Source organism: Dipteris shenzhenensis, chromosome 28 (genome assembly GCF_047967505.1).
Source record: "Dipteris shenzhenensis isolate YYH24624 ecotype China chromosome 28, Dip_SZ_1.0, whole genome shotgun sequence".
Classification (NCBI taxonomy): domain Eukaryota; kingdom Viridiplantae; phylum Streptophyta; class Polypodiopsida; order Gleicheniales; family Dipteridaceae; genus Dipteris; species Dipteris shenzhenensis.
Genome location: NC_141623.1, coordinates 47,499,690 through 47,523,551, shown reverse-complemented (window position 1 = coordinate 47,523,551; position 23,862 = coordinate 47,499,690). Strand labels below are relative to the sequence as shown.

At 42.2% G+C, this 23,862-nt stretch overlaps 1 protein-coding gene across 1 annotated transcript; it reads left to right on the top strand.

Annotated features, from left to right (window-relative positions):
* Positions 1–1,357: 1,357 nt before the first annotated feature.
* Positions 1,358–12,597, top strand: LOC147883639 (uncharacterized). The gene is made up of 11 exons (XM_087399544.1): positions 1,358–1,729; positions 4,452–4,504; positions 4,598–4,685; positions 4,802–4,857; positions 10,400–10,748; positions 10,844–10,930; positions 11,060–11,213; positions 11,322–11,468; positions 11,590–11,657; positions 11,807–12,104; positions 12,224–12,597. The coding sequence occupies exons 1-11, from the start codon at positions 1,358–1,360 to the stop codon at positions 12,595–12,597; spliced, it is 2,046 nt and encodes a 681-aa protein (XP_087255670.1).
* Positions 12,598–23,862: the final 11,265 nt, after the last annotated feature.

The following is a 23,862-nucleotide window of genomic DNA, read 5'->3' as shown; positions in this document are numbered from 1 at the left end:
TGCAGTTGCATCTTTTGTTCAAGAAGAGCTGCAACAATAAGCGTTTCAGCCATAATAGCAATCATTTCAGCCACCGCAACAATAGACGTTCCAATGAGGCAGAGGCGGCGGTGGCCGCGGAGGTAGGGATCATGGTCAAAATCGATTGAAAACCTGTCTGTTTTGCTTGGGCAAAGGCCATTGGCGAAACGAATGCCTAGAGGCTCAGGAATGGGATCGGCAACGTGCGGAGCGCCAAAAGATGTTTGAGAAAATGCCCAGCACTTTGATGGTACACATTGTTGATGATGATCCGTTGGTGTGCCCGGAAATTAGTATAATCACCCAGCTGATACCAAGTTGCAAGGACCAACTCCCAAGAACAGTGACAAGCTGCTAGATTGACCAGCCCAAGAACACGTCAGGCACCAAGTTTGCGAGTTGGTGACAAAGGAGCCACCATTGATGCCATTGGCAGAGCCCGCAACGATGCCCAGTGAAGCACGTAAGGTGCAATTTGGGGAACCGATTGTCTAATCAAAGGCGGAGACTCCAGCCAAGTTCAAGCTACAGTTACCAGGGAATGGTCCAAAGGCAGTCGAAGAACTCCATTGGTCACAAACCAAGCCAAGAGGCGGGAAAATTCTCCCCAAAGGGAGCCGGGGTTGGAGTGCATTCTAGAGGCACCGATCCAGATTTCATTCGGAAGATTGCTTAACCTGGTTCTGAGATTCCACCGACAATTGTTGCATTCCTTGCACACGGATTCTGAACTAGAAGAGGTGGAGCTATGCCAAGCTGATTCATGCCCAGTTCCGACAGTCCCTCTGACCAACATGAGAATTCCAGTTATATCTGCAAAGGCACAAGGGCGGACTTTTGCTCAGGTGATGGTAGATGGCGGATCAGGGGTCAATATTGTCACTTTGAAGACCTACCAAGAAATGGGATGGATTTCTTGGGAGCCGGCACCATTCTTAGTCCGCATAGCTGATCAACGCCGAGTTCGACCACTAGGAATCTTATGGGCCTTTGTTCTAGAGGTGGCAGGCATATTATTCATGGTGTCCTTCGTGGTGCTCAACATGGAAGCCGCAACACTAAAGTATAGCGTCCTCTTGGGTAGGCTGCCTTGGTTGTGGCAAGCAAAAGTCAAGAAAAATTGGGAGCAGAACGTCATTTCAGTGTGGAGAGGAAAGATGAAAGTGCGGGTCACAATGGGAGTGGCAGCACCTTTGGCGGATGCAGTACGACATGTGTTGGCCGAGACAATGAACATGGCAGACGGATTGGAGGATGATGAGGAGGAAGCCTTTCTCAAAGCGCGGAGTTAGTTCTTGTCTTCACCATCGATGTGGAAGGCATTACGGAAAGTTACATGCATCAAAGTCTTCTGGCAAGTGTGACCAGCACAGTTCCGGAGGAGGCGACTGAGCCCCAGCAAGTAACAACGGATTTGGATCTACGGGATCTCCTGCAGCAGGAGAGAGAATTTGAAGAACGGATGAGCCGAGTCACGCGAGTTCAGGAAGATGCTCTGGATACGGTTTATCTAGGAGAGGATGGAGCATCTAAACCAATCAAAATCAGCACATTGTTGGCAGCTGAATTTTGCAATGAATTGATTGCCCTCTTGCGGGAATTTTTCGATGTGTTCGCTTGGGATTATGCGGATATGAAGGGTTTGGATTCGAAATTTTATCAGCATCAGGTCAACCTCATGAGGTGTGGCACTGACAAAGATACAGAGGTATCATATGAATCCGCACGTGGCCAAGCAAGTGCATGAGGAACTGGAGCGCCTGCCATAGGTGGGATTCATCGCATCGATTGAGAATCGAAAGTGGATTTCCCTGATTGTCATTGTGCCAAAGAAAAATAAGAAATTACAGATTTGTGTCCGACTATCACAAGTTGAATGCGGCCACTATACCTGATCCATTTCCCTTACCATAAATGAATTCTATGCTAGACGAAGTGGCGGGGCATGAGGTGTACTCTTTCTTGGATGGATACAACGGGTACAACCAAATCCGAATGGCTCCAAAAGACCAGCCCAAAACAACGTTTATCACATCTATGTCTGGACAGTCATGTGGTTTGGATTGCAGAATGCTCCCTCGACTTTTCAATGAGCAATGCAAGAGATTTTCGGCTCTTATTTGATAGATTTCATGTGAATTTTCTTGGATGACCTCAATATGTTCGGCACATTCATCAATGAGCACCTAGAACATTTGTGGAAGTGTTTCCAACGATGCAGGGAAGTCTCCTTCAATTTGAATCCTATGAAATGCACACTCGCAGTACACAGCGGCAGCTGACTTCTGGGGCATATGATCTCGGTGGAAGGAATTGTGGAGGATCCAGACAAAGTGGCAGTAATTATGCTAGCCCCGGTGCCAACACCACCTAAGGAGTGCTTGCGGTTCTTGGGCCAAATTCGATGGCATGGTAGACATTTGCGGTTCCTAGCTCACATGGCAATTCCCTTGAATGCATTGGCTCATGTGGAACTGAAGGCATTTGTGTGGACCATCGAGTGCGACCAAGCATACCAGCAACTCAAGATTCAGCTTTCCAGAGCACCGGTGCTTCTATCTCCGGATTGGGAGAAGAGTTTTCATGTATTTGTAGATGCCTCAGATAGAGCTATTGGGAGTGTCTTGATGCAGGAAGATGTGGATAAATGGTATCACCCAGTCTACTATGCAAGCTGATGGCTCTCAACAGCTGAAAATAATTACTCTATCACGGAGCGAGAAGGACCGGGCATGATCTATTCCATCAAGAAAGTCCGGCATTATTTGTTGGGCCAATCTTTTGTATTCCATGTTGATCATTCCGCATTGTTATATTTGGTAAAATAGCAAAGTCTTACGAACCAATTGGCACGATGGGTGTTGCTACTACAGGAATATGATTATGATGTGATCAGCCGGGCTCGTAGCATGTGGTTACAGATTACATATCCTGACTAGAGTCTGGAGAACTGCCAATGGGAGTAGAGGACGAGTTTCCTGATGCGGAGCTAGTGGCAATTTTTTGAGCAGATCCGATCACGGCAGGATTCCCCCACCACAGGAATGCTTGCATTCTCCGCCACGCGCATGCTCACCTTCTCTTCGAATTCATGTGTGTGTAGGTGATGCCACGGTCGAAACCCATCGCGGCACCTCCAAACGTATGTCCGAGCTCCAGCTTGGTGATCAGGTGTGCATCTTCTTCGAATGCCTTTAATAATCTCCGTTGCATGCCTACAGGCACCACCACCACTGTGTCCTCATTGCTCAACTACCTACCATAACACTCAGCATTTGCCAGCATACTACTGATCCCACCCATTTCTCTGCATGCAACAGATAGCTGTATGGGGTGAGAACGGGATCATTAGCTACCAAGATGTCTATGCTTTCGGCCACAAGGATGCCAATGTCACTGCCATCTTTATTGCCATCACTGCGGAGCCCATCGGACATTCAGCTTCACATTCCAACACCATTCGACTCACCGGCCTTCATTTCATACGTGCGTCTCATAAGAATGGCAATATAGTTTATAAGCGTGCCCAAGATATTGAGATCGGGGACATTGTGTGGGCCACGAGTCAAGAACATGTTCACATTTCAAAGGAGAAAGTCTTTCCTTATGTGGTCAAAGGTACACTTCTCTCTTAAAACCCTGTAGGCCATTCATTGTAATGAGCACATTTATGCAAGGTGTGATCAGTCTTTGCGTAGCCTAAAATCTAAATGCTCCTCCTGTGCATGCATATGCAGAGGTCTCTACAACAAGGAGGCACGGCTTATACAACCCTTTGACCATGGGTGGCACTATCATCGTGGATGGTGTAGTAGCATCAGTTCATAGTGATTGGTTCTTGGATGCTACGTTTGATGCCATGGGCTTCACTCATTGGTTACCCTTTGCATATCAATGGGCGTTGATGCCTGTTCGAATCCTCTACTCCATCATGGGCAAGGACGCCTACATTTCCACGTACCATTCGATCGATGCATATCTCGATGTTGCAACATTCGGAACCAAGCACGGCGGGGTGATCATATTCACTGCATATTCAACACTCACTTCTTTAGTCGCAGCCGTTCTTATACTTAGTGCTCAAAAGCATAAGAAGGGTACCACTATCTAACAAAAAATTATGCTTTAAATACGGCCCTTCACATAGGATGTATTATTTTCATCTTGCACATAGCTATGTAAACTAGAACTATTAGAAATAAATAATCATCACATTGTTCATGACTATTATGAAAAATATATGCCCCTCGTAGTCATGGTCCTGGCAGCAACAAACTTTCCTTGGGATATTGATGAAGCACTTAGGTGAGGGTGTTTTGCTATTTAAAGAATTTGAAATATGTAAGTATAACAGCATAGGCAGTAAGAAGTAATTCATAAGATACCAGGAGAGGAGGTTTTGATACATGATTTTCATTTTTTGTGTCTAGTTTTTCATCGTTCTTGCTGCTTTGTCGTATTGTCATGGTGAGCTTCAATTTTGGTTAAGAGCCACAGTAACAACCTGAAACTGATTGGTGTGCTTTTTCAAAATTTTTGTCTGTGTGTTGTGTGGGCGTTATTTATGGCTTCACAGGCAAAGACTAGAGAAGAGGATTTACATACCTCTTCCAAATGAGGAGAGCCGACGTGAACTGATTCGTATTAATCTCAAAGGTGTTGAGGTATGGTTTGTAACTTTCAATCACAGGGTGCATTTTGATCAAGACATATGTAAATGCAATGCAGTGGTTTAATATTTGACAAGGTTAATAAATGTTGATTGGAAATTTGTAAACAGGCCTCATATGCAGCTAAGTACAACAGGGTAGTTGGCAAGAAAAGATGGAATCTTTTGTATGCCATAGTGAATAATACACCATTGGTTTGGCTACCCATTAATAGAGATGGGAACCATTCCATTGTCTTGGAGATGGAAGTACAATCAATTAGGCCCTGTATCGATTTTTAGGGTGGAGAGGAAGTCGTAGCAGGCAAAAGAGTTTCATGAGGACATCTACGATTCTTGAGTCTTGCCTCATTCTACAGAAGATCCAAATTAAAAAAGGGGTTTTGCACAATGGGCAACCTGTCCCACAGATTTCTTAGAGAAAGACCAAGAGAGCACTTGCCAGCTATTTAAATGGTTAGAGGATGCCTTAATTAATACTCAAGTTTTTGTGCGCCCTCATTTTTCTAGACCATTCATGGGGGGATAGATGCTACTTGCAAGTCACTAGGGGCCATTTCTGAACATGGCACAGAGTAGTAGATTTTGAGATAAAAAATGGAGATACTAAAGATGCCACTATAGGATCGATAAACCAGAGAGCAAGTACAAGAGGTATAAGAGTCGATAGTTATCAGCCATCACGTCAACTAGATTGAAATGAAAAGAAAAGTACATAGTACTTGTAGGTAGACCCTAGGACTAAGTGTCCTAGGTGTCACATAGGACTAAGTGTCCTATGTGGCATAAAAGGCACAAAATACACTAAGTGCCTATAACTATGCCTACAAGGCACATACCAGTGCCCATAGGGCATCACTAGAATAGGGAGAATATGGCCTACAAATTCCCCTCCATGGTATGGGCTGAAGTATTGTGGAAACGTCTCAGAATACCTAGTATTTTCTGGTCATGGTGGCACATGTTCATCCAAAAGGATATAGCCACATATAAATGTACAAGGTATGTCAGATCATGTAACAAATGAATCCAAGTGTAAAGCCTGTCGGAAGACTTCAAACTTGGGACGAGGAAGTGCCTTTGTAAACATATATGCTATGTTGTCCTCTGTGGGAAGATAGGACAACTCTATGTCTCCTACTGACAACTGCTCTTGAACATAATGATAGTGAACTTCAATGTGCTTGGTACGTGCATGAAACACTGGGTTATGCGCAATGGCCAAAGCACTCAGGATATTAGTGTAGACCATAGTGGCATCACCTACACTAAAGTACCGTGGCATCACCTACACACACATGAATTCGAAGAGAAGGTGAGCATGCGCGTGGCGGAGGATGCAATCATTCTTGTGGTGGGGGAATCCTTGATTCCTAGCTTTACTTTTAATAAGATCGGTGCTAATTCACCTGGGAAGCAGTTGCTGATACATCCACTGAAAGCACCGAGGGCGTGCATCAAGCGAGACCCAAACCCACAGCCTTGGCAGTGAAACTGACTGAGCAGGTGGACTGTAATGCCAATCGATCCCTCTCGGAGTTTCTTGTGGAATGACGTCTCCATGCTCGAGATCATTGTTACACCGTCGCAACCGCATCGTTGGTGTCAGGGGATCAGAAGGTCCTTGCGAGTGCGTGCACATGCATGCCTACTGCCAAGATAACAATCATAGAAGTCGCTGCCAACCCGACCACTGGATGAGGTTCTTAACTAGGATTTCCGCAGTCTCTCTCCCGTAAGCAGGGTGCTGGGGATCGGATCGCATCCGATGAAGTTCATCTTAAAATCCACGGATGTGCCTCCTCACCGTAGCAATCTCCTCTCGAATCTCCTCCGAAGTGAGTGCCACTACGTGCAAACTGCCATGTGAAGTGCCTCTGCAATGATGGCAAGGAGCGGATGACATGAGCGTGCCCCAAACACTTTTTGAAAAACAATCAATCGCCAGATCGCAAATTCCTTGCATGATGGTAAGAATGTGCATCGTGGTCACCAATGTGTAGCATCATAAATATGCATAGATGCTACGGGAAACAAAGATAAATGATATGTGTAACATGCATGAGAATGGAATACAGATAATGCAATAGAGACATACATCGAAGATCACTATATTTCGGAGAAATAGCTCGCACAACAACTGTGTACAGAACAACATCGTAATGCTAGTAATAGCATGCGCACAGAACCATCTGATGGCGGTTAGGGAAGTGGCTGTTGAAGACCCAACCGCTTGGAGATCCAAACGGCCAACCCTTGCAGCTAACCTACCCTCGCACACCCCTCTTGGTCACACTGCTGCTAATCCACATGGTTATGCAATAATAGCTTTCAACATGCCTCTCATGCTTCCTCACCTCTACCAAGCTAAAATGTGTACAAGCGACAACTTTGCCATAGAAGACTCCACTGCATTGACGCTGACATAGTAGGATCTTCGCCATAGTAGGCTCCACTGCTTTGATGCCACTTTCGCTCACGAAATCAAACAATGCAACATCTTTGACACAATCGAGATCATGGGCAGATTCCCAAAACTCCAAAAACTTCCACGAAACTGAGCGTGTAGTTTAGTTATAGTGTAGTGTAGCCTCAAGATTGCATCAGGATTCCATGAAAAGAATTAATCATCTAAATCTCTCCTTGCTATTTTAGTTATAGCGCAGTCTTCTTGCTAGTGCCATTTAATGCTGCTGGTGCAATTTTTCTTATAGAGGATAACAACACAACGGATTAAGGGATCGATGATAAAATATATGAAAACATCTAAGAAATAATCGATAAACATAGATAGAACAAGGGCATCTCCTTCTTCTTACTTGGCGAGAATTGCAACAAGGAATATGAATCATCTCCTATAAGATACTGTGGAGATCCTTGTGATAGGAAATAAAACATTACTAGACATCCTTGCTATTAGGAAAAGGATGAGAAAAATCCTTAGAAATCAAAAAAAGAAATTTCATCGGCTGCTATTAGGCAAGTGATCATCTGGGAAAACAAAGAACATCCGAACATCTAGGAAACATAAGCATTTGGGCATCTGGAAGTACAAAACAACTGGGAATAAGGATTGTCTAGGAAATGCAAGCATCTCGGCATCCGATGAGCAAGAAACACAAGCATCCGGGCATCAGAGAAACACAAGCATCAGAGATGAAACAACATATGCTCCCAAGGAATGATCATATTCATGTACTAGACGCATATATATAGTTGAGGCCAAGGACTGAGTGTGGATGAGTTATATATAGCTCTATCATCTTTGTCTTAGGAGATTGAGGCGAACTAGTTGAGGACAAGGATTGAGTGTGGATGAGCTATATATAGCTCTATTATATTTGTGTTAGGAGATTAAGGCAATAGATTTGGGTCTTCTTCCTTTATTCTCGGGTTTGCAGATATGGCAGTCTAAGAGAGGGTTTTTTGTGTCCCAACCATGGTATTTCGAGGCATTTGGTATGGAAATTAAAACTATAAGACGAGTATAAGACTCTCACATATCAAATGGACCCACTGGCTAGAACTAATTGGGTGAGCAATAAGAAGTAGCATTGAGCAACCACACCACATGTATATTTGAAGACTTATATTCTCTCTGCTTATATTTCCCATACAATTTCTATCAAATTAAATGCACATCAATAATTGTGTCAGTCCTTGTCAATGAAAGAGCTTTTCTTGAGCACCATCAAGATATTTTATGGCACACTTGGTATATGTTGATGAGATGTAGGCAAAGTATTTGCTAATGTATAAGGGATTATGGCCTATCTAAAAAGTACTAAGCAAGTCAATATCATCAAGTACTGAAAAGGATGTCGATAAGAAAGCAACAAGAGTCATATCCCTAAAATTGCACAAACGGTAATTCACTTTTTGGTAGGTTCTATGTCCTCGAAAGAAGTTATGGGATGAGTTGAGGGGTTGTACCTCGATTGTATGGAGTGAGGGCCTCAAGCTATTTGATTACTCTAAGAGCCAAGTTGTTTAGCCTACGATCTTCTAAGGAGGAGAATTTAGTGATTTCATCAACGAACTACATAGCATTACCACTCTGCTAGCCGGAGGATAGCCGCCATCAATGTGAAAATGGAAGAGGAAGATGTAAATGTGGTTTTCTTAAATAGCATGCTTGAGCCATATGAGAGACTCATGAAAATCTTGAAGCATCTACTCGAACCCATGACGAAGACCATCCGGTCAGTGCCTTACTTGATAAGGAGAGGAGATATGGCATCCATTGGCATCCCTAAATTGGTAGGTCCTAATGGGATATGGTAGAAAAAAAAAGGTCTCTAGCTTAATGAAGTGTAAGTAGTGTAAGAAGAAGGGTCATGTCATACTACTATATTAATAGTAATGTAGGACTATCTATTTTTATTCAATACTAGTATAGTAGAATACTAATATAATACTATTCTATTTCTATAGTACTATTCTATTTCTATAGTAGAATACTAATATATTACTATCTTTTTCTCTGTTACAACTAGTGTAATTGTTAGAACGAAGGTGGTATTAATGGTTTAGTACTAATCTGTTTCCCAGTAGTACTAGAATGGAATGCAACTGGATTTCATGTTACTCAAGCTACATGGATGATTTTTTCCAATTAGTTTCGATAAGAAGCGAAACTTTTATATTGGTGTCGAAAGTTTTGTATGCCTTGGTAAAAATAAAGTTTTGAAAAATTGGCCAAGATTTGAAACTTTTATGAGAAAAAAATTAAAGTTTTGCCAGGATTTACAACTTTTTCTTTAAAATTCAAAAGAAAATAGATAAATTTGTAATATGTTCTACGGATATTGTGAAACTAAAAAACTAGCTCAATAAAATTTCTTCACGAAATTTCTTGGAACAAGAATTTCAGGCGTGGATACATCTGGTGCAGATGTAGATGGACATCTACTGAGGCGAACAAAGATAGTTTTCTTAATGTGTTGCCTATGCGACACATATCCATGCAACAGGTTTGCTAGAGAAGCACTCCATCAATGAAGAATTACCCAAGAGACCTTTTAAAGGGTTCTTGAGTTGCATGTCTATACCGCATTGATATGCATCTTTGATTGTTGCGAGTATAAATTATATCTAAATGAGTCGGAAACATTCAATCATGATTTTGTTTCCTTGCGGAAGATAACATCAACATTGGAGATGCTAATGAGGGCCAGAATATTATGGAATACATGGGGAGGCCTGTAAACACTCTCCAAAGAACTGCCACTACGGAATAAGTTGAAGAGCTCATTCAATTCTACACATGCCTAAGTGTGGTTGTACCAAGGGCAAAGCAAGACGCACATGAGGTAATGACAAGCTGTTGACACTTTTTTTCCAAAAGAAGAGAGATCGGAGAAAGTTGCTCATGTGAAAGTTCAATCCAATGTGGATAGGCTTGTCTTGCTTAGATCTCTCAAGATTGCCCGTTATTTTAAGTCAATGGACCATGGTGCCTTAAGGAGCAAAACATCCTCGACTTCATTTTGACCGCACACGAGTCACGAGCGACTCAGGCTTGGCGGTCCATGCACGCCACTCTCGCAGAGGCACCCCTCCTCGGCTATATAAACGCACACCTCTCAGCTACCTACACACAAACAGATTGCACACAGCCTCAGCATTTCTGTCCAACTTGCAGTATATCCTCTGATCGCTCCGCTGAGCTTTTCAGTCTAGCTACTCTAGCTGTCTAATGTCTCCCAGCACCGAGATGCAGATCAGCCACAGCCACACTCGTCCTCGGCTCCTCATCTCAGCTATTGCCTTTCTTCAGCTACTAGTTTTCCAGCCGCATGGCGGCGCCCTCGCTCAATTTACCATCTCCGCCACCACCCCTTCAAGTTCCTCTTCCGGCCCCAACACCTTCGTCGGCACCGTTGGCAACCAGATTGCCAGTTCGCTCTTGGCTACAAACACGCCTGCCTTGCTGTGGGGAGCGGTTCCGTCAGATAACATCGTTGCAGCTTGCCAAGAGATTGTCAACAGTGGCACCATCACGTTCATGGCTAGCGTTAGCAACGACTGGGGCGGCTCCGAGGATCTCACATTGCAGGTGAGAGTCGACGTCTATCATTAGAGACATGACTACTTTTGCATAAACACTCCTAGTACCCAGAACTCATTTGTGCTCGATGCTCGACCATCCAGCTCCAAGCGACAGGCGGCTGTCTCGCAGCTAGCGACGGATCCGGCACGGAGTTCGTGTTCATTGATAACTACCGTCGCAAAAGTGCTGTGAGTTCCTGAATCCTCCGCATCCCACTGCAACTCGGGCGCTCGTTTCATTTTTCATCAGTACACCACCCACCTCCACATACTACTTCCATACTTACTCATGGAGTGCGGGTGGATGATTCTCATCAGATCGTCTGCCCTAGCAACGCGGGCTCTACAGGCTGCGCCGTTTACGTTACTGGGGATGACGTAACCAGCATCTACAACTCGTATAATGGTGGTTCTAAGCGCAGGCTGCTAGGAATGAGGAAATTGCTCGACTGTCAGAGCGGCGCAGGCACAGGCAAGGAATCTGTTTAACGTAAAGGGCTGCAATATATGATGTTAACCGCCCTGCTAATCTCCCTTATCTTGGGTCGTTTTCTCATAGAGGAACTCACTTTTGTAACAGGTGCCATAACTGGGGCAGTGGGAGGAGTCTTGGGTAGTGCTGAGTGCCTATCCCTCGGTCCCTTAGCACCATTTTGTGTTGCTGGCGTGCTGGGCGTGTATGCCGCCCTCGGTGCTTTCGGTGGATGTATCAGCAACTGCTTCCCAGGTGAATTAGCACCGGTCGTATTAAAAGTAAAGCTAGGAATCGAGGATTCCCCCACCACAGGAATGCTTGCATTCTCCGCCACGCGCATGCTCACCTTCTCTTCGAATTCATGTGTGTGTAGGTGATGCCACGGTTGAAACCCATCGCGGCACCTCCAAACGTATGTCCGAGCTCCAGCTTGGTGATCAGGTGTGCATCGTCTTCGAATGCCTTTAATAATCTCCGTTGCATGCCTACATGCACCACCACCACTGTGTCCTCATTGCTCAACTACCTATCATAACACTCAGCATTTGCCAGCATACTACTGATCCCACCCATTTCTCTGCATGCAACAGATAGCTGTATGGGGTGAGAACGGGATCATTAGCTACCAAGATGTCTATGCTTTCGGCCACAAGGATGCCAATGTCACTGCCATCTTTATTGCCATCACTGCGGAGCCCATCGGACATTCAGCTTCACATTCCAACACCATTCGACTCACCAGCCTTCATTTCATACCTGCGTCTCATAAGAATGGCAATATAGTTTATAAGCGTGCCCAAGATATTGAGATCGGGGACATTGTGTGGGCCACGAGTCAAGAACATGTTCACATTTCAAAGGAGAAAGTCTTTCCTTATGTGGTCAAAGGTACACTTCTCTCTTAAAACCCTGTAGGCCATTCATTGTAATGAGCACATTTATGCAAGGTGTGATCAGTCTTTGCGTAGCCTAAAATCTAAATGCTCCTCCTGTGCATGCATATGCAGAGGTCTCTACAACAAGGAGGCACGGCTTATACAACCCTTTGACCATGGGTGGCACTATCATCGTGGATGGTGTGGTAGCATCAGTTCATAGTGATTGGTTCTTGGATGCTACGTTTGATGCCATGGGCTTCACTCATTGGTTACCCTTTGCATATCAATGGGCGTTGATGCCTGTTCGAATCCTCTACTCCATCATGGGCAAGGACGCCTACATTTCCACGTACCATTCGATCGATGCATATCTCGATGTTGCAACATTCGGAACCAAGCACGGCGGGGTGATCATATTCACTGCATATTCAACACTCACTTCTTTAGTGGCAGCCGTTCTTATACTTAGTGCTCAAAAGCATAAGAAGGGTACCACTATCTAACAAAAAATTATGCTTTAAATACGGCCCTTCACATAGGATGTATTATTTTCATCTTGCACATAGCTATGTAAACTAGAACTATTAGAAATAAATAATCATCACATTGTTCATGACTATTATGAAAAATATATGCCACTCGTTTGAAGCGATGCCACACCCATTCTGATTTGGCCTATTTGCCTCCCAAACATGTATCACAACCCATTGATTTCTCATTATGCTTCGTCTATCTGTATTGAGTATCTCTACATCTCCACTGTATGTCCTTCTAAATAAAATGATAATCGTTCTCCTCTCGACTTCTAGATGCAATACCTATATCCATTTGATCTCTTCATTGTAATCCTTTCAAAATAGAAGGGAAGTCCAAAGAGAGAGAGAGAGAGAGAGACCCTTTAGGATCTATCGGGCTGGACACCAATATTGAATAGATAGTCAATCTCACATTAAAAGTATGACGAAAAGAAGAAACCCTTTGCATATCAGTGGATGTTGATGCCTGTTCGAATGCTCTACTCCCTCATGGGTAAGGACACCTACATCTCCGTGTACCATTCAATTGATGCATATCTCGATGTCGCAACATTCAGAACCAAGCACGATGGGGTGATCTTAATCACTGCATATACAACACTCACTTCTTTAGTGGCGGCCATTCTTATACTTGAAAGGGTATGTTGGGGTGCTCCTAACATTCGGAACCAAGCACGATGAGATGCTCTTAATTACTGCATATACAACACTGACTTCTTTAGTGGCGGCCATTCTTATACTTAGATGGGGTGCTCTTAATCACTGCATATACAACACTCACTTCTTTAGTGGCGGCCATTCTTCTTAGTGCTCAGAAGCATAAGAAGGGTACAACTGTCTAACAAAAAACTTTGCTTTAAATATGGCACTTCACACTTGCCAAATCTCTAGAATGTATTATTCTCATCTTGCACATAGCTATGTAAACCAGCACTATTAAAAATGAATAATCATCACACTGTTCATGCCATTGATTTGAAGCGATGCCACACCCATTCTAATTTAGTCTATTTGTGTTGCCAAATATGTATTAAATACCATTGATATATTCATTATGCTTCCCTATCTGTAATCTATATCATTTCTCCACTACATGTCCATCTAAATAAAATGATGACTGTTCTCTCGACCTCTTGATGCAATGCATATCTCTATTTAATCTCTTAATTGTAATCCTTTCAAAATACAAGGGTAGGAGAGAGAGAGAGAGAGAGAGAGAGAGAGAGGGAGAGAGAGAGGGAGAGAGAGGGAGAGAGAGAGAGAGAGAGAGAGAGAGAGAGAGAGAGAGAGAGAGAGAGAGAGAGAAGCCCGCCCTTTTGCCTTTGCGGATATAACCGGAATTCTCATGTCGATCAGAGGGACTGTTGGAACTGGGCATGAATCAGCTTGTCATAGCTTCACCGCCCTTGTGCCTTTGCGGATATAACCGGAATTCTCATGTCAGTCAGAGGGACTGTTGGAACTGGGCATGAATCAGCTTGGCATAGCTTCACCTCTTCTAGTTTAGACTTCGTGTGCAAGGAATGCAACAATTGCCAGTGGAATTCTGGAACCAGGTTAAGCAATCTTCCCAGTGAAATTTGGATCGGTGCCTCTAGAATGCACTCCAACCCTGGCTCCCTTTGGGGAGAATTTTCCCACCTCTTGGCTTGGTTTGCAACCAACGGCGACTGCCTTTGGACCATTCCCTGGTAAGTGTAGCTTGAACTTGGCTTGAGTCTCCACCTCTTATTGGAGAATTGGTTCCACAAAGTGCACCTTACGTGCTTCACTGGGCATCGTTGCGGACTCTGCCAATGGCATTAATGGTGGCTCCTTCATCACCAACTCGCAAACAGCTTGGTGTCTCATGTGTTTCTGGGTTGGACAATCTAGAAGCTTGTCACCCTTCTTGGGAGTCGGGGTCCTTGCAACTTGGTATCAGCACGGGTGATTATACTAATCCCTGGGCACATCATCAACAATGTGTGCCATCGAAGTGCTGGGCATTTTCTCAGACATCTTTTGGCGCTCCGCACGTTGCCGATTCCATTCCTCAGCCTCCAAGCATTCGTTCCGCCAATGGCCTTCACCCAAGCAAAATAGAGAGGTTTTTTATCAATTTTGACCGACCCCTGCCTCTACGGCCACGGTCGCCTCTACCTCATTGGAACGTCTGTTGCTGTGGCTGAAACGATTGCTGTTGTGGCTGAAACGCTTACTGTTGCCGCTCTTCTTGAACAAAAGACACAACTGCATCTTGCTGCTGACCAACTGCTCTCTGGCCGTGCCCATTACAATGGCATTCCTCTGTGTTGTGCGTATTAGTCAAGCAAACCGCGCACCAATTCGCATTAAGAGCACACTCGACTGCGGAGTAACCAGGATTGCAGCAATGAGCACACCAGATACCCTTCAAGCCTTAAGGTATTGATCCTTCTCCAGAAGCCACTGAAGTGCCCTTGCCCCCTTTAGAGGCTCTATGGGTCTTCATTTCTGCTTCTGAGTTAGATTCCTTTGAGCTGGTATCTTCCGAGCTGGTCACCTCCATGTCTGCATCACTATCGTCTGACTTCTTGGATGTTGGCATCTTCTTCTTGGCTTTACTCTTCGTGGATTTTCGGTTCTTGGATGTCCTCCCATGCAACGAATCCCCCGCCCGCACTGCTTGTGCCATGACCGCCTCGAGCGTTGCTTGTGTCTGATCAACTATGGCCTCAACTATGGCCAATGTTGTCCACAGATCCCATGATAGCCTCGAAATGAAGAAGTCATTGAGTACCTCCTGAGCAGGCCGTTCATTTGCAGGCACACGTTGCATGAGTAAGTTGAATTTGGACGCATATTCGTCCACATCCTAATCTCCCTGATCCAAGCAGTGCAATCTATCTAGAGTTTGCGGAATCATTTTTTCCCTAGGAAACCATCTCAAGAATGCATCGCGAGCATCATCATATGTGGCGAACTGGTCCACTGCGTATTCAGCCAACTATCGTGCTAACAAGTTGACTCAAAAACCACCTCTTTTTGGAGCAATGCCACAAGTCCCAGATTGTTGATCCCATACACCTTCGCAAACTGCCAGACATGTGCAACTAGCATGGAGACGGAGATGTACTACATTAGTGCTCTGATATATCAGTACTGGAATAGAAACAAATAGTGCTATGTTAGTACTGTGATAGTACTATGTTAGTAGTATATTAATAGGCATTAGTAGTCTACTATATGAATACTAGAATAGTGCTCTATTAGTACTATATCAATACTATAAAGAAATAGATAATATTGTCTTAGTGTTATATATCTATACTATATTACTGCTCTAATATATTAGTACTAGAGTAGAAACAAACAGTCCACTATATTAGTACTTAATAGAAATAGATGGCACTATATCAGTATTAATATAGTACTATATGATTACTCCATTAGTGCTCTAATATACTAGTACTAGAATACGTTTTTTAGCTTATGCATGGAAGGTCTCTAGTTATTAATTGTACAAATCATGAGATTATACATAATTATTATCAAATTATAAAAGTCATTTATCTTATGCTAGTGAGCATAAATTTGAATTATAACTCCATCACATAAATAATGAGATAACTAAGACTTACAATAAACACTTTAATTTGGATTGCACATTAGGCGCACACTATGCATTCCATGACTTGTGAAATTATTTACCCCTTACATGTGTTCCTCCGAAATGGTGAAATGTGCTTGCACATAAATTGAGCCTTAAAGTTTGGAATATAGATACTAATTATGATATCATGACCATGAAACTTTTTAAATGTGGTGTGACTACATACCTTCCACACAGTTGTAAAGTTTTACTCCCTTATGACATTGGTTCTTAGTTTATTGGGTCCAACTGCAACATCTTATTTTCAGGCTTGCATACATATGTGAAATCAAACTAAGCACTTAGAAGAGGATTTCGATTGGGTCAACTTGTACTTAAAGATATGTACCTAGTTGTATTGAAGCTATTTACCATTATTGATGAATGCGTAATCTAAACATCTAATCATGTTTAAAAATATGCACTACTTGAGATCTACATTTAAAAACATACGTTTGTGCGTGCGTGCGTATGTGAAATAGAGAGAGAGAGAGAGAGAGAGAGAGAGAGAGAGAGAGAGAGAGAGAGAGAGAGAGAGAGAGAGAGAGAACCCCCCCCATGCTTACTTCATAGCTGCCTTTGCTCTGTAGCCACCCTCCATCTATTCCCATGATCTCTTTTGGGGTGGTTGGTATGCCTTTGCTTTATAGCATCCTGCTATGATTGTTTTGTTGTGACTCTTGGGGTTTTTTTCAGTTGATTACTAGTTTATATATATATATATATATGTAAAGATAGATAGATAGATAGATAGCAGTATTCCTATATATTTAATTGCTCATATCAGTTTCTTTTTCAAATTGCATCACTTGCATGTTTATTAAGTATCAAAATTTACTAAGAGTATGCTCTTCCCTAGCTAAAAGCACACTCAAACTCTAAATTTTTTTCTCTCTTTTTTCTTTTTTAGTTTTTAACCCTTGTTTGCTAAGACACCTATATGACTAATACTACTTGTGGTTGTCCCTCTTTCCTCAAATCCCTTCCTTGCTTCAGCTATATACATATATAGCTATATATATATATATCTATATATATATATGGGAAGTAGCAAGCTAAGGGTGTCCACTTTTTGTTCACACCCCAATCCTTAGGAGGTGGAAAAACAAGCTTTTTAGCACACAAAAATGCAAATCTCACCTACTTCCCTATGGATCTAGTCTTTGAAGTCTTCTGACACAACATCACACTTGCTATTGTGCACACAATCGTATAGTCTGATCAAAAATTCGATCCACACACGAAAAATTTCTTTGTGTCACACGGCATGGTTCCAGGGTGGTCACACGTTTTTCACGAACAGAGAGTGTCATATTGAATTCTAAATTTCTTACTCATTTTAGATTAAATGTTATTGAAACTTTGTAACTGGTCTCTTTGCTTGGCCTCAAGAGAGCCAAATGGGCATGTTTTTTTACCTCGTGCACCGTGGATGTTATCAAAGCTAGAGATGGTGACGGTGAAGCGCGCTATTACTACAATTTGTACTCCCACTGGATGCATGAGGTGTTTGAAGGGAGCCTTTACAAAGAGCAAGAAAAGAGGTGTAGAGCAATTATATGGCTTGAAATCTCATGATTGGCACAAGATGCTCCAAGTAAGTATTTTATGTGCATAATATATTTTTCCTTTCAAATTTGTGAGTGAATAGCTATAAGCAACTAATCAACCACCTCCTCGCGGGTTCAGTTCATACTACCTACTAGCATTTCATGTAGTGCATCGAAGGACGTGAAAGATTGTATTCACAAGATGGGCGAGCTTGTGAGGTATGTGAGCTCAAAGGAAATAGATCCCACCACGCTTGAGAATGCTCGAGTTATGTCAGTGGAGGCATTTTGTTTAATGGAGGAGACATTTCCACGTTCTATTCTCACAACCCAACTACATCTCATAGTGCATTTGGTGGATGAGATTGCTATATGTGGTACTATACATGCACGATGGTTGTTCTTCCTGGAGCGCTTCATGAAGACCTTGAAGGGCTTCGTGAGACAAAATGCAAGACCCGAAGGTAGCATGGCCGAGGGCTGGTTGGTACAAGAGTCACTTGTATATATTTTTGAGTTTCTTGTTGATGTGGATAGCTCTCTCCCACGACTATGGAGAGGTGATGAAGACCTAAGGATGACCTCTATTGTGCCTCAAGGGAAAGGACGCAACAAAGTAATAGACACGAAGTTGCATAATAGTATCAACCTCTTTTGCGTGCTTAATAGTGATGTGATGAAAAGATGGGCGACAAGATACCAGGATGCAAAGGCAATAAGACAAGAAGAAAGGGACCTCTTTCGTACACACCACGGATCTCGTGTGCCATACCCTCAGTATCTAAGAGCACTTCCAAAGGATATTCATGTGGATTGGCTACTTGATGAAATGGAGAAAGCAGAGAAAGACGAGGGGATGCGTATTACAATGGAAGAATGGGAGTATGCTAGGGGATGCATGAGCAAGGTCGGTATATAGAATGTTATGCATAAGTTAGGAGCTTTCAATAATTTAGATTGCTTATTTAATTGATTTTTTCTTGGTGTAGTGCACTATGTTCAATGCTATATGGTGTGAGGGCAAGCATTTTCAAACACAACGGATTGATGATAAGAGAAACACACAAGATTGCGGCGTCATTGCTAGCTTTGAGGGAGCCAATGGAGCCATGGATGATTATTGTGGCATAATCCAAGATATTATTATGCTTGACTTTCGACGCTTCTTTGTGTATGTTTTGGATGTAAAGTGGTTTAAGGACGTGGTGGAAAGAGGCCCCAATGCAACAATCAAATGCCATGCAAGTGGCTTTGTAACTATTGACTCCACAAAGTTTTGGCAAAGTAGGAAGGACACACTAGTACTATCGCAACAATGTGAACAGGTACTGTGCACACATATAAAAATACTCGCTTTTAAATATTTGATGCAAGAAAAGTAACATGATTGTATTTGTGTTTGAATTAGGTTGTCTATCAATCAATGGTGGATAATAATAGATGGTGGCATGTCATAACTATTATGCCACGTTCCAAAGTGATGTATAGTACATTTACTAATATGGAGCGTATGGAGGATGATCATGGCCATGGACGTGATGATGACCGTGATACAAGAGAGGAGGAGGATCATGAGATAGGAGATACAGATATTGAGGCCATTACCCATGAGGACGAGCCTACCATTCGAGATGCTGATTTCGATGAGCACATGAGTGGCACAAGTAGTAGTGGGTTGAATGTATTTGTAGATCTAAACACTTGTTTGGATTTTGAAGTAGATAGTTTGGCAAGGGTTGATCTCATTGAGGATGAGATTGAACCGTAGCCCCATAATTGATATTGGCAAAACTATTTTACATATTGTCTCATTCTCCTCATCTCACTGAATTCTTGTATATGTGGGCTTGCAAAAAATTATGTGCTTTGGTAATCATGGGCAATGTTTGGAAAGCAATGATGTACACCAAAATCTCACTTTTTGTATTCTCTGGTTTGCATCTATTTACGTGTCTAAATGCGCATCTGATTCTCAGTGTAAACGCGCAAATAAACACGCTGATACACGCGCAAATAGACGTGCTAATAAACGGGATGTTAGACGGGCCCGTATTTTCTCAGGTTAGATGCGCACGTAGATGCGGTAATTTATGCGCAAATAGAAGCGCTTTTAGACATGCATTTAGACGCACCCGTAATTCCTCTACTAAAGCAATGCCTATAGACGCGCCCGCTATTTTGCACGTCTACCAAGCGCGTCTATAGTTGCTTTGTGTTGTTGTGTAGCCTAGCCTAGCGTAGCAGTCATATACATCGTCGTCTAGCCATGATGTGCGATTAGATGGTTGCCATGGAAGAATTTCTCAGTTATCGAAAAATGCTAATCTGGGCGGCCTGTGAGCTAGATTGCCCATCATGCAAAGTCATTGTTATTACAGTCAAGTGAAGAAAGGAAAGATCAAAACAGTACATTAGATTAGCATTGAATCAGCTCATCAAGCTGTAATAACAACATTAGTTCATGGTTATTACATTCTAAACGATTGTTATTATAACCTAATACACCGACTGACTGCTAATCTATGCTTGTGAACTCGATGGTCCCTCAAAGTCATTGTTATTACAGTCTGTGATTTTGGCTCAATGCTAATCTGAGCCTATGAGTTAGATGGCCCCTCTTTCACAATCATTGTTATTATAGTTTGATTTCGACTGAATGCTAATCTGAACCTATGAATTAGTCGGTCCCTCATGCACAGTCATTGTCACTAAAACAAGCTCGGTGGCTCTTTGGGATTAGTATACTGTTTGGGATTTATATTTTCCCTTGTTTGGGATTTATTGAAACAAGCGCGGTGGTTGTTTGGGATTTACTAAAGATTATATTTTGTGGGGGTTGCAATTAATCCTAAACCAACAAAAAGGCATTTCGTTTGCCATTGCCTACCTCCTCTAGCGAGTGCCTACCTCCTCTAGCCTTAACTATCATACAACTAACCTGTCATATTCATCAATGTAATGTGTGGGGAATCTATCAGTACACAGGTCTTCAAAGATGGCAAAGATCTCACTGCATTACATCCTTGAGCATGTCAAGATGGCTTGATTTGACAGGGTCTAGAATATGTGAACAATTACATCTTGGATAGCAAGAGAGCAAACTAGTTTAAAAACCCGACAGGTCTCGAGTGAAGGAACAGCGGAGGAACAAAGATGGAAAGCCATAGTCCTGCCTCTTGTCCTGAGCTTGATGAAGCCATTTCACAAGGGGTCCCTCGACAACCCAAGATTTTCGTAGATGAGATTGATTGCTTGGAGGAGGAACATAGAGTTCCCAAGAGTGTCATTCACAAGATGGTCATATTGCATGAGGAACTGTGGGAAGGCCTTCCATAATATAAGAACCCACAGTTTGCGAAGTATGTTGATGAAGGCTCCTACTGTGTGAAGTATCAAGCCTGCATCCTGGAATCCCTGTGTAAATATAAAGTCCTTCAAAGATCTTAGACTTTATCTCTTGTAACCTTGGATATATATCACCCAGGACTTTTTTAGGGGTTGACCACCCCTCTAATACAATCGGCTATTCAATAGAACTTGAGTTAAGTAGTAAATTGTCTTCTTTGAAAAAAAAAAAGTAAATCGTCTTTGTATTCATCCATACTTAGATACAATGGTGGTTTCTTTTCAAAATGTAGAAGAGTAAAACTTGGTTGTATATTACCCGGGTATATAACTTTAGGGGCTGATCACTATACATTTGGCTTTTCTATATAACTTGAGTTTTAAAGCAATCATTCGCCATTTATACCTCCTTGGATACGATTGCTTCACTCAGCTACACCTTATAATTTGAAAATGTTGCATTTAGTTGGATTCAAAGATTCAATTTTCTTATGACTGCTTCACTTATGACATGCGATTAGATGGTAATTCTAACCATGTGATGTGTTCATATAGTCTATCTTAGCTTAATGCTAGTTCTCATTCTAAACTATTGTTATGACACCCTGATAAACTGACTAAATGCTAATCTAAGCTTGTGAACTAGATGCAAAGTCATTATTATTATAGTCTAATTCCAGCTCAATGCTAATCTCAGCATGTGAATTAGATGGTCCCTCATGCACAATCGTTGTTATTACAGTCTGATTCCGACTGAATTCTAATCTGAATATATGATTTAGATGGTCCCTCATCCATAGTCATTGTCACTAAAACAAGCTTGGTAGTTGTTTGGGATTAGTATACTGTTTGGGATTTATATTTTTCCTTGTTTGGGATTTATTGATTGGCATTTACTGAAACAAGCGCGATGGTTGTTTGGGATTTACTAAAGGTGCTCGCCTCTTTTACACAGTACTTTACCTGTACTCAGTAAAGTTTGCAAAGAGTGGTGTGTATGAGCTTGATTTGCAAGCTTCGATACATGCAGGGCTTCAAGAGAGCATGAGTCTTCAAGGCGTGTAAAGTCAGAGTTGCTTATCCAAGTTGATGGTGTCAATAATAGTACCAGTGGCAATGAAGATGGAGAAAGAAAATAGTCATGGTCCTGGCAGCAACAAACTTTCCTTGGGATATTGATGAAGCACTTAGGTGAGGGTGTTTTGCTATTTAAAGAATTTGAAATATGTAAGTATAACAGCATAGGCAGTAAGAAGTAATTCATAAGATACCAGGAGAGTACGTTTTGATACATGATTTTCATTATTTGTGTCTAGTTTTTCATCATTCTTGCTGCTTTGTCGTATTGTCATGGTGAGCTTCAATTTTGGTTAAGAGCCACAGTAACAACCTGAAACTGATTGGTGTGCTTTTTCAAATTTTTTGTCTGTGTGTTGTGTGGGGGTTATTTATGGCTTCACAGGCAAAGACTAGAGAAGAGGATTTACATACCTCTTCCAAATGAGGAGAGCCGATGTGAACTGATTCGTATTAATCTCAAAGGTGTTGAGGTATGGTTTGTAACTTTCAATCACAGGGTGCATTTTGATCAAGACATATGTAAATGCAATGCAGTGGTTTAATATTTGACAAGGTTAATAAATGTTGATTGGAAATTTGTAAACAGGCCTCATATGCAGCTAAGTACAACAGGGAAGTTGGCAAGAAAAGATGGAATCTTTTGTATGCCATAGTGAATAATACACCATTGGTTTGGCTACCCATTAATAGAGATGGGAACCATTCCATTGTCTTGGAGATGGAAGTACAATCAATTAGGCCCTGTATCGATTTTTAGGGTGGAGAGGAAGTCGTAGCAGGCAAAAGAGTTTCATGAGGACATCTACGATTCTTGAGTCTTGCCTCATTCTACAGAAGATCCAAATTAAAAAAGGGGTTTTGCACAATGGGCAACCTGTCCCACAGATTTCTTAGAGAAAGACCAAGAGAGCACTTGCCAGCTATTTAAATGGTTAGAGGATGCCTTAATTAATACTCAAGTTTTTGCGCGCCCTCATTTTTCTAGACCATTCATGGGGGGATAGATGCTACTTGCAAGTCACTAGGGGCCATTTCTGAACATGGCACAAAGTAGTAGATTTTGAGACAAAAAATAAAGATACTAAAGATGCCACTATAGGATCGATAAACGAGAGAGCAAGTACAAGGTATAAGAGTCGATAGTTATCAGCCATCACGTCAACTAGATTGAAATGAAAAGAAAAGTACATAGTACTTGTAGGTAGACCCTAGGACTAAGTGTCCTAGGTGTCACATAGGACTAAGTGTCCTATGTGGCATAAAAGGCACAAAATACACTAAGTGCCTATAACTATGCCTACAAGGCACATACCAGGGCCCATAGGGCATCACTAGAATAGGGAGAAGATGGCCTACAAACCCCCCTCCATGGTATGGGCTGAAGTATTGTGGAAACGTCTCAGAATACCTAGTATTTTCTGGTCATGGTGGCACATGTTCATCCAAAAGGATATAGCCACATATGAATGTACAAGTTATGTCAGATCATGTAACAAATGAATCCAAGTGTAAAGCCTGTCAGAAGACTTCAAAATTGGGACGAGGAAGTGCCTTTGTAAACATATATGCTATGTTGTCCTCTGTGGGAAGATAGGACAACTCTATGTCTCCTACTGACAACTGCTCTTGAACATAATGATAGTG

What these genes read in the sequence shown, in the direction of transcription:
- LOC147883639 (XM_087399544.1), top strand. Translation starts at nt 1,358, where the DNA reads ATGCATCAAAGTCTTCTGGCAAGTGTGACCAGCACAGTTCCGGAGGAG. An exon ending in CCGAGGATCTCACATTGCAG is followed by an intron (nt 10,749 to 10,843) that starts GTGAGAGTCGAC and finishes TCGACCATCCAG; the next exon opens with CTCCAAGCGACAGGCGGCTG. An exon ending in CTTTCCTTATGTGGTCAAAG is followed by an intron (nt 12,105 to 12,223) that starts GTACACTTCTCT and finishes ATGCATATGCAG; the next exon opens with AGGTCTCTACAACAAGGAGG.